The 12148-nt window shown below is 40.3% G+C and overlaps 1 protein-coding gene and 1 long non-coding RNA gene across 10 annotated transcripts in view; one reads left to right on the top strand and one right to left on the bottom strand.

Moving 5' to 3' along the window:
• Window positions 1-12148, top strand: part of nrxn2a (neurexin 2a) — a 295247-nt gene that overhangs the window by 167203 nt on the left and 115896 nt on the right. For all 9 annotated transcript variants that reach the window (XM_028982297.1, XM_028982296.1, XM_028982295.1 and 6 more), the window contains one exon: window positions 2452-2574. In XM_028982297.1, coding sequence (XP_028838130.1) covers window positions 2452-2574 — 123 coding nt within the window. The remainder of the gene's footprint in view (window positions 1-2451; window positions 2575-12148) is intronic.
• Window positions 1745-9749, bottom strand: LOC114791833 (uncharacterized). Its single transcript, XR_003750049.1, has 3 exons — window positions 9544-9749; window positions 2384-2603; window positions 1745-1993 (listed from the first exon to the last, which is right to left on the bottom strand). It is a non-coding gene; the product is annotated as an uncharacterized LOC114791833 (long non-coding RNA).

The raw sequence follows: 12148 nt of genomic DNA, 5'->3' as shown, positions 1-12148 counted from the left end.
TATGAAATAATGTAAGCACTACATGGTAATAACCCAACAAATCCAACAGTCTGTCTTATGAAAGGATTGGTGACCCAACAACATGTTGTAGTGAACGGGCAGCATGATGGGGAGAGAAAAGGCATTTGATACAGTAGAGTAGCTCAGAGAAGCATTTATTAGCTAGCACCTATTGAACCAGGTTCCAGCACAAGAGCTTAACAGCGGGGCAATGGGGGAGTCATTCACCCAAGATCACTTTACACACTCTGCCTACCCACTACCAGGCAACAGCCCACTAAATCCTAACACTCACCCTAACTGTGGGTAAACCTTGCCTCACTAACCCCAAAGGCGGCCCTCATGCAAATCAGGCCAGCCCTATTGGCTGCCAACGCTACATTATATTTGTGCCAGGTATGCGCTCATCCAGATTAAGTTCACCCTCTCTTTATATATTCACTTCTCTGTGTTGTGCTATTAACCTGTCCACTTCATAAACAAAGCAAGCATTTTAATTCATTTTATTCATTACCTGAAATGACGTCTGAGGTTTATTCATAATTGTTTTTTAATGATGATATGTTGGGTAGACTCTGGAACATTGTAAGGAATTATGATTTTAATGATTACGCCTGATGAAGGTCATGATCACTGAAAAAATGCATCAGCAATACATATGTTTAAAAAGTGATGACTGTTTTTTGTGTCCAGCACCTGAGTCTAAATCTTTTGGTATATATGAATCCGTTAAAAGGAAACAATAATGATACACCAACTCTTAATTTTAAAATAGGCATATTGTTCATTTACAAATACACATCATGTTCTTTTCAAAAATGCTTTTAGATTCATGACTGAAAATTGGGATCAATTTGGGATTGACGTTTTACATGAAGCTTTTTGAAAGCATGCTGATCAGCATCAAATGTCTGAATTTCTGCCAGCTCCAAGAGTCCAAATTACCCAGATTGTAGCTCTTAAAGAGTCAAAATACAGAGCGCAGTTATACATGGTGTACTTTTTTATAAGAAGTATTTAATTTTTGTTTTGCTGGTGGTGCACTCTTTTTAATATTACATTTTGGAAATCTCAGGGTGATATTTCATCAATGCTGCTCATTTTCTGTCACCATTATTCCACTAATCATGAATCAAGAAAAATATGTGGTGCAATATTTGTTAGGCCATCATCCTTCATATGCCAAATTAAAATAGAAATAAAGAGTGAATAGTGGAGGTGCAAAATACAAAAACAAAGCACAACAACCAGCTTCAAAAACTGCTAAAAAAAAAGAAATAGATGATTGAAATCTTTTCATAAAAGCTTTGTTCAAGCTTCCTTGAATGGCCAAAGATTTTATAATCAGTCCCAAAAAGTTTGTACATTCAAACTCATATCTAAAGCTTCTCTTGTAACAAAATGGGGACCTTAGCGAGAAGGGGTACAGATGAAAAATATTGCATCACAGCATCTTGGTATGTCAATTTTGACACAGAATCAGGATGTTTTTGTGGAATGTACAGTTCACAAACTGTGAGAAGGAATTATTTTGAATGGTTCAGTAAATATAAATTCACATTAAATCAATAACCCAAAAACGTGACTAAATGGTTTAAAATTAATTGAAGTGCATGAAGGTCATTGAAGTTCATGTGCTTCCTTTTATTTGTTAGATACAAAAGATACAAAACTCCTTTTCCCCACAAAGGTAGCTACTGAGAATAATCTCAAACCACTTTGATTTCATTGCAACAGCCAAAGAACCATCTCTGGGCCAGAAAAACTGGTCTTTGTTGATCTGCAACCAAGAACCCCCCTATATGAGAGCCCTGGTTGGGTCCAGTAATAACACTTACCAGACCGACTGAAGAGTTTTATTCATTTAAGTAAAACATACAGAGAGGGAATGGGCATTTACAGATGCAATGTGATGACTCTCTGGGGGGGGACCTCGCATGCTGAACCAACTCCCAGCCAGAAGCAGCACCAGCCCACCAGTCATATGCATTCTCTGAAAGAAAACAATGTGAATGTATGACCACAATTGCTTCACCTAAGGCTATGGCTTTTATACATAGCTTTTTTACATAATCTTTTGAAAGCATGCTCACAACTTTATGACATGCTGTATCACTTGTGTGGGTTGTCTCGGGAAACAAGGACCCTTTATGTCTGAGGGCTTAATGGTTATGCAAACATCCTGTTCTGTATTCAGCTATTAATGCTTTCTCACATGTAAATGTCACCTTAAACTAATTAGATGTAAGTGTCTTTATAGCTTTGAGTTATTAAAGAGAATAAATAATTCAGCTTCTTTTGAAGGGAAAAAATGGCTCTTTCTACCTTCATGAAATAATTCCAATTTCATTAAATAGACAGTCTCAAATGCTGACATTATTACCTTCTTCTAGCCCTGACGCGATTTCTCTCACATTTTTTTCTCTTCCTCCTCCCCTCCTCGCACTCCAGCTGGGCCAGGCACAACATGCACTGAGGACTCATGCTCCAACCAGGGCGTGTGTTTGCAGCAGTGGGAGGGCTTCTCCTGCGACTGCACCATGACCACCTACAGGGGACCCTTCTGTAGTGACCGTGAGTACTCGGCTCAGTTCAGTCCTACCCTGCAGTAGAAGAGAGGCAAACTCAGATTTCTGGGGGTCCTTCATTATCCTCCAGAGAACATGCTACGTGCATAGAGTTCATGATGCATTTCTCATACATGAATACACATACTGTTTAGGTCATATTTCATGATTTCCTGCTGAATTGGCTTTTAAAAGAAAATGCCTGAACTGAAGGCTAACCCACTGGTTCATTCCCTATTCAATATGACGGTAGAAAAATTTTATCCTAATCTTCACAGCTTGAGGGCAGCTCAACAGCATTCGAAAAGTTTGATATCTGGGTCACCACAAAGTTCCACAAATGAATTATTGTGCTGTCCAGAATGAATCCAGAATGGTATGCTGTAAATGTATTGTTGGTTACTGTTGTAAAAGCTCTATATAGACACACATAAAATACATGTGACCAGATAAATCCTCTACAGCAAATCAATAAATCTATGAGAACCTGAGCTTGTTTCTGGTTTGCTGTTACACAACATACATCAAGTCACCAACAGGTAGGTTTTAAGGCGCAGCAGTGTTTTTTTTGATGGTGAAGCCATTCACTTTCCCCTATTCCACACGTCAACTCAAGTCCACACATTTTAATCCGCTCACAAAGTGCTCTTGAGACCAAACTAATGAGCTCACTGAGAATGGATAGTGCTTGTCTCAATAAAACACTACTCAAAGACAGCAAAAAATGTATGTGTGTGTGTGCGTATGTGTGTGTGTGAATGTGTTAGCTTGCTAGACTATCTAAGTGTGTGGGTGCATTTCAATACAGGATAAATGAAACCGCAGGAGGGGAATTAATTGAGCTGTTTGCTGTGTGGAATTGAGTTGGATGCTGGGTGATTCTCAAGCAGAAATGCGTCACTGCCCCACTCTTTACCTTCTACTTCTGGCATATGATGAGTCACAAATTTCTTCTGTCCTTTTTTTGCACAATCAATTCTTTCTGTGATATGTTTCGGAATGAGCTTTGTGAGGAACACTGAATGTCTCAGAAGGAGAGTAAATGGGAGCGATGCATGCTGTGACAAGATAACCAATAAGGAATCCTTCATGAGTCTACTCCCTCAATCATAGGAGTAACTTTATCATGAAATTACAAAATTACAAAATTATGTGATAAACCACAGAATTTTAAATAATCTGAGTTCATTTGAATACAACCTTAATTTATATTAAATATTTTATCATGATTAGCATTCAGCAAGCAAAATTAAGTAGTATAACAAAACAAAAATTATGAAGTGGATTCTTAAGATTAATTCAGTTCAGAGTTTTGCTTTGACATGACAAATTAAAAACTTGAACCATTAAAATATCTTAAACCCAATTTATTTGTGTGAAACCAAAGATTTATGTACTGGGTTTTTATATTTCAGCCCAAAGGGATTGGGTATAAATTAAAGGAGCTCAGATTTTGATTACATGTCCACTTGCAACTAATGGCATTTGCTCCAGGTCTCTCAAATTGAATGGGTGTGTTTCCCCCGATAGCATTGTGAAGTATATTGACCGTGGACCCTATAGTCCAGGATATTTTATTAGTTTTCAAGATTCATTATGACATTCAAGGTATCTGTTGCCAGATGAACTTCCACAATATTTGAACGTAAACGTTGGATTAAGGTAAGTTTTTTTTTCCACATCATGCATCACTAGTATAGTCACTAGTTTATGCAAGGAAAATATCAGGCAATAAACATGCTTGTGTGCATTTCATAACACAGAAAATACACGTATGTACAAAAACATATCGTTTAAATAATGTGGACAAAGGCATCATCATGTGCAAAGCATAGGGAGTGGATGGTGTCAGTCTATGTATTGGTAGGTCTGGTGACCATTTGTAAGAAAGGGTCTGCGAGTCAGGTGGTCTGGGACTTGATGCTGTTGTACTGTCTGGTTGATGGTAACAGCCTGATGGTAATATTGAGATGCTTCTACAGCTTGAATAGAGTCCACCTGTGGTATATACAGTTGATTGAACATGATTTGGAATGACAAGCTTTTGTCTATATGAGGTCTCACAGTTGACAATGCATCTCAGAGCAGAAAGCAAACAATGACAACCAAGGAAATGTCAGAAACCAGATGTGGCAAGGCACAAATCTGGGGAAAGATACAAAACTATTTTGGCAGCATTGAAGATCCTAAACAGCACTGAGGTATCTATTATTTGGAAATAAAAGAAGTTTGAATCCACCAGTACCCTCCCTAGATCTGGTTGAATAAAGTTCTAGGACAGAGATGTAACCAAGAACCCAGTGGTCACTAAAGGTGGAGCTCCAGTGTTCCCTTGTGGAAATGAGTTAACCATAAAGAAGGTCAAACATAGCTAATGCACTTTATGGTAGAGTGGCCAGATGAAAGCTATTCTTCTCTAAATTGCACATGGCAGCCCACTTGGAGCTTCTCAGACTGTAAAAAAAAACAGGACTTTTTTGGCCTGAACTCAAGACATCATGCTCATCATCTGGCTAACACCATCCAAAATGTGAAGAATTGTGGTAGCAACATCATACTTTGGGGTTGGTTTTTGGGCAGGAACTTAGTGACTAGTCCACTTAGAGGGTAAGATAACAGCAGCCAAATGGTCAATGATTCATATTCCAACACAAATATGACCTGACGAACACAACAAAAATAACAATGGCACTGCCTATCCAATCTGACCAAAGCTTCAGAAGATTTACAGGAAAGAATGGGAGAAAATGCCCCAAAACAGGTGTGGCAAACCTGTAGAAACATACCCAAGAACACACTGTTATTGCAGCAAAAAGGGGCTTCAACAAAATATTAAGCCATGGGTATGAATACTTATGAAACATCGGACTAACATGATTTTGGCACTAAAATATACCTGTTGACTGTAACGTGACAAATTGTGGAAAAAAGTGAAAGGGTGTTAATACTTTCAGGTCATCCTGGAGAGAAGGACACTCATTTCCTATGACCCTTTTGTTTTTTTTCCCAGGTTTGGTCTGATTTCCATGCTCATTATAGTGCACAGGTTGCATTTGACTCTTTGGACTAGATTCTCTCCTTATATTCAACTTACCACATTAAAAAGTTGTCAGTCTTTGAGGGACGCTCATATTTTGTGAAACTGATGACTATAATGTTGTATCATTCTCACTGGCAGCAAACTTGCAATGCATTACCGTCAATCCCCCAAGATCCACTGTCTCTGTTTGTCACATTCTGCAGCAGTACACTCACCATCATGGTGCTAGTGTTGGCCCATCAGATCAAGAGTTGAACAGGCACACACATCTATAGTGTGATTAGTGTTTGCTACACCTCCATAATGTTACAAAAAAGCGCACTCTGTATTTCATGCTGTCATTTTGTGGGAACATTAGGAACATTGTATCCCATTGAACACATGCTAGAAACTCTCCAGATAAAGGCCCAGCATCTCACACTTTTCTGCTTATTAACACTGTGGTGTGTCATTTTAATCACAAGAGGCCATGCCATAAAGCCCCGAGATATTACAAGTGCAACTGGGTTGCTTTATTCTTACTTTTTATTTTTTTTCCTGAATGCTCTTTTTCCACCATCTGGAAGGCAGACATATGGAGGAACTAATGATAAGTTGACCTCTATAATTAAAGTATGGTGAATATTCATTATTAACAAGTACACTTCCTGGAGCTGCAAAAAATGGGATGGGATTGATACAAAAGGTAAATGTCAGACTAGCAGAACATCATTATTTGACTGTAAACCTGTGTGATCAGGATTCTACTTTCTCTAGTCAGATCTTTTTAAATGGATTTCATGTTTATCTTTTCCTGCTTTGTCTAATTTTTACACTCTACACTCCTGTGAAGGTTCTTTATACTGTATCCAGTGTCCATCGATCATCAATTGTCCTGCCTTTCACTGTTTGACATTCAGAGGCACAGTTGGATGGCCTCGTGACGGTGGTCTCAGTGTAAGCTGGGCAAAGAGATGCTCCACCTCCCCTCTGCTCTCTTCCACAAACAAATTAGAACCTGGCGCGCTGTATTCATGTCCGGCACTCTGGCTGGCATTTGTGAAGGCTGATGTCTCTCAGCTCTCATAAGATCATACAGTCCCTTTATTGGGCATGACTCAACTCGGACTGTAGAACTGTGTTTTAAATGCGCCCATGGCTGCCAAAGGATGGATGTCATGAGATAATGAAAATAAAAAGACTGATTGGTACAGGCACTCACAATAAATCATTTTCTGGTGAAAATTAAATAGGACATTTGATAAACTGTTTTATAATTCATTTGATTACAATGCATAATTTTATATCTTGAAAATGACATTGGGAACCTGTACTAGCATTGCGGATGGTAGATGTCCATTGTTTTGAGTAAATTCTGTAATAGTCTCTTCGTAGACACTAGTGAACAGTAGATTTGAAGTGAGTGAAGTGAAGTGATTGTCACATGTGATACACAGCAGCACAGCACACGGTGCACACAGGGAAATTTGTCCTCTGCATTTAACTCATCACCCTGAGTGAGCAGTGGGCAGCCATGACAGGTGCCCGGGGAGCAGTGTGTGGGGACGGTGCTTTGCTCAGTGGCACCTCAGTGGCACCTTGGCAGATCGGGATTCGAACCGGCAACCTTCTGATTACGGGGCCTCTTCCTTAACCGCTAGGCCACCACTGCCCCGCCAGACAGAAAGCATTAAATATGTTACTGTTGGGTGGTAGCAGCCTAGTGGGTAACAAGCTCGCCTATGAACCAGAAAGACCCATATTCAAACCCCACTTACTACCATGGTGTCCATGAGCAAGACACTTAACCCTGAGTTTCTCCACGAGGGGACTGTCCCTGTAACTGTAGCTTTGGATTAGGAGGTCTGATAAATGCCGGAGATGTAACTGTAAACTACAGAATATTGGTCTTAACAAGCTAACCAGTTAGCTGGCATATTCATTAGCTCATGCATGTGTTTAAATTCTGCTCTTGTTAAACTGAGTTACATATACAGTAGGGCCTGTTTTAATGACCTGACACATTTATTTATGGATGCATCTGCTGCTACAAGATACAAGTGCCCCGCTGCTCCACCTGATCATAACAGTCATCTGCATTCAAGATTGTGCCCACACAAACCTGATGGAAAGTGCAATGCAAAGTGTGCCTTGTATATGCAGACTTGGGGGTGCCCTATTTTCTGTTCCATGCATGGTACCTCTTTTGAAAATGCAACATATGGTGCTATTTTTAAAGTATATCTACTTTTAAAATTCTGCTTTGGTTCAGTATTGATTTTCAGCAATAACATCTGAGTAGTTCAACATAAGCCTCGCCCCTGAACTTGCTGCTGCCAGTTGGTATTTAAGATCTACTTATTTCTGATCTTCCATTGACAGATTTCTGTTAAAATGACTTGCATTCCTTTGTTACCCATCATTAGCACAGTGAATTTCGAGGAGTGAATGTTCATTTCAGATCTCTTCTCTGTTATGATGTGGAAGCACCATCTCAGCATCTCCTTAGGTTTTCAAAAAGAGATTCTGTAATTCAAGATAGCAAGAACTTTCCTTGAAACATCATCTAAATCTATTTAAGATATTCGATTAAGAAGATCAGGAATTTGTTGTTACTCTCTTAGATCACTATTACTAATCAAAAACTAAACCATGTGCCCTAAGTCAACTTCCATCAACTTTAGCATCTTTCTCCCTCAACTTTAACATCTTTCAGGGGCAGTGATGGCCTAGCAGTTAAGGAAGCAGCCCCGTAATCAGAAGGTTGCCGGTTCAAATCCCGATCTGCCAAGGTGCCACTGAGGTGCCACTGAGCAAAGCACCGTCCCCACACACTGCTCCCTGGGTGCCTGTCATGGCAGCCCAATGCTCACTCAAGGTGATGGGTTAAATGCACAGGACAAATTTCACTGTGTGCACCGTGTGCTGTGCTGCTGTGTATCACATGTGACAATCACTTCACTTCACTTTAAGTGATCTACGGTCATTTATGAAATCTCCCCTTGCTTTGACTTGCAGAGAAACAATGCCCATGCACATCTGCTGAGTCACTATCAGGGGGATAGGGCCACATGGCCCCTCTCTGGGAGTTCTAGTGTTAAGAACCGTGGATGCATGCTCACATTATGTGATTGGAAAACATAAATAAAAAGAAAACAAATATGGAAAGATATTTGTGGCAAACGCAGTCATTCTATATGGTGCTCCTCTGGATATTTTAACATGTCTCTGTTATTTTTGCATCATAAGATGCCATACTGTGTTCGAAATTGCATTCAGTTCACTGACATGATTGCTAAAATGGATTTCAGGGCCTGTGGTGTTCCTCAATACCTGTTCACATATGCCTGACTGAAGCATACTTTGGTCAATGCTAAAAAAATTATTTTATTAAATTCTGCGTAAGAATCAATATTATTTGTCCCTTGGCTGTTATCTGAGCCAGGGTACGTTTAAACGAAGCTGCATGCAGGTCGCAGCATGTCTAATCTGCGGATTAGCTGCAGCGTGAATAACGCTAATGTGTCTGAGTATTCCTGCAGCAGTGAGAAGCGGCTTCGTGCCGCAGATTCCCGCACCCGATTGCCTCCTTGACTCCTTGTTTCCTTTTATTACGAATCCCTGACAGCAGAGCCGCTCCCCTCGCGTTAGCTACGTGCAACACTCTGCGGCTGCTGATCAATCCAAACCGGCTTCCCGGTGCAGCCATTAGCATGCAGCTCAGCGCCGGCTTCAGAGTTAAAGGCAATGCGGTACGTTCAGTGGGAAATGCTACAGTGTTAGCGGGCCTCTGTACATGTGCAACATGCCTTGGCAGTAATTGCCTTGCAACTCCAGGCCATCTTGTAGGTTCTCGGGGTGGGAATTAAATGGGTTATCTCAAATCCGGCTGCGCTTGACACAGATCCGGTTCGGCTCATTCCGGCTCCCCGTCGCGCCGATTTCGCAGGTACTAACCTGACGAGCCACGCCTGCAGGCCCCGAGGTTCTGGCCAGTGGTCAAAACTTTCGCCCGCTTCATTAACCAGGAAACAAACCGTGAATGTCTTGTTATTGTCTGGCAGGACTAGGAGGGCTAAAAATGGAGGCTTTTTTTCTTAATGAGAGATTTTAACCAGGATTGAAAGGTCATTGCCTGTCCAGATTGCAAGCGCTGTGAAGGAATGTGGATACAGCTGAAAAGGTCCCAGAAACAGAAATGTCGAATCAAAGGCACGGTGTGGTGTTAAGTTACAGCGCCGCCCCTTTTTTTAAAAAGCCCACATATCATGCAGCCATTCATTCACTTTTGCAAGGAGTAGACAGGGCTGACAGATTTGGGGCAAATATTTGATGGAATTTGCAATGCGCCAGCTTCCTCCACTTCTCCCCTCTGCTAAATCATCAAGACTTTGCGATTTGAGGACAACCAGAACGATGTTCAGTTTGGCCGAGGACATTTGGAGCCTCATCCCCGTTATTGAGGATGTGTGGGGGTGTAACTCAATTATAAAACTTCACTGTAAAACAACAATGTGGACTCCTGCAGTGGATATCGACTAAAGTTGGGGCCTAAATTGCTATTTTTCAAGTTTGTCCAATAAAACCCTTTCACTCACTCACTCACTCACTTACTCACTATCCTTAACTGCTAAATCCTGTTACTCAGGGTTGTGGCTAGACGATGCTAGACGAAAAGGCCTGTACTTGGACGCTTTGTGTCTTTTTTGATCAAAAATCCATCATTCTTTTAAATTTTGAGTTGGCTGTCAACCCTCCCGAGTGTCATGTGGTGTGTTTAATGCAGAGAAGCAGTATGCAGATGCCAGAGCCCTTGCTGCTTTGCATCTCATTACCTCTTTCAGTCTCGGGGGTGCAGTTAACTGTTTTCCAGCTCCTATATTACACAAATGGAAGTCTTTTGATTGAGTGCTTAGACTGAACTATGTCTAAATCCATGTACTTTGCTGGAAAACAGTTATATAAATGTAACATGTAATGTCATACGGTCCCTACAGGATTTCTTGATGTTGCAATTGCAGCAATCAATGTAAATTCCACTGTGAATTCTGCACAACCTTATACCAATCGTAGCAATACCCTGTGTAAAACAAAGCCAAATTGCTTCCTTGTTTGTGTCTGTGAAGAAGCAGAAATGTTTTAGAGCTCCTGTAACGACCAACAATGTTTCTTCCTCTTGGCACACAAATGCACAGAGACACAGGACCAATTCAACTGAAAGAAGGTAGTTCACTTTTAACTTGTCTCTCAGCTGATTTATATTATATATATTATACTATACTATATATTATATGTGAAAGTGAAGTGATTGTTTTTGTTATTTTGATTGACAGCAAGAACAGCACATGGTACACACAATGAAATTTGTCCTCTTCATGAAAGGCACCCAGGGAGCAGTGTTACTCAAGGGCACCTCAGTGGCACCTTGACAGCTCGGGATTTTAACTTTTGGTTATTTGAACTTTTGGTTATGAGTCCGCTTCCATACGCACTAGGCCACCACTGTCCATCTCTCTATGCTTTTATAATGTATTAAAAATGTAAATGTTCATATTTATACACATACATCAGTATTTACCAATAAAAAATGACTGTATTATTCACAGCAAGATGCCTTAGATTTTTCAGTATTGTGAAGTTACTCTCATTGTGAAACACTGCAGCACAGGGTGTACACAATGAAATGTGTACTCTGATTTAACCCACAGCCCCTGGTGAGCAGTGGGCAGCCACTGCTATGAACTGCGGTTTCATAGAAAGAGATAATATTGCGACATCCAAGTTGCCATGAAATTAGGCATTTTAGGCTGCAACAACCCCAATAAAAAACCTGGAGGGAGAGACTGACTTTTTAATCATTTTACTCACATTGCAGGGACCCATGACTGAATGTTACTCTCATACCCTGCTGTCAATCTGCCACATTCATTATTATCTTATTAGTGATCATTGGTGTGTGCATGTGTATGTGTGTGTGTATATACTCAAAGGTTTCAATGCATCCACTCATTTTACGGGCCTTGCATTTTTTTCTAATATAGATCAATACTGAAGGACTGTGAAAGTTAGGTTACGTAATAAGCAAACTACAAAAAAAAAAAAAAAAACAGCAAATAAGGCAAGTTTGAGTCTCTTCAGAGCAGGGAACTTTTGCTGTGATGGCAGCATTTAACACTTTTGATTTCTCTCCACCACCTTAAGACTCCAACAGTCCTGAAGGTTTATGCTGAACACGTTCTTATCATTCACTCACGTTAATGAAGCGGCTTTTGATTATGATAATATTGAATAGTGATTGTGAAAAACAGATTTTTTCTCTTGCTCCAAAAATGCTAAATATGTTTCTTGCATTGGATTTTTCAAAATAGCCCCCCCCCCCCTTAGTCTCCATAACCTCCACAGAGAAGATGCATCGAAATGTTTTGACTGGTTGTGCATATCTGATACAAATATGTGATTTTAGAGCACCTTGCACTTGGCCACATATAAACCAACTGGCAGGAATTATGTGAATATATGCTGTGCTTCTCCCGCAGAATCAGAATCAAACAAGGGGTTCTGT

Source organism: Denticeps clupeoides, chromosome 6 (assembly GCF_900700375.1).
Source record: "Denticeps clupeoides chromosome 6, fDenClu1.1, whole genome shotgun sequence".
Classification (NCBI taxonomy): Eukaryota; Metazoa; Chordata; class Actinopteri; order Clupeiformes; family Denticipitidae; genus Denticeps; species Denticeps clupeoides.
This window is presented reverse-complemented; position numbering and strand designations above follow the sequence as displayed.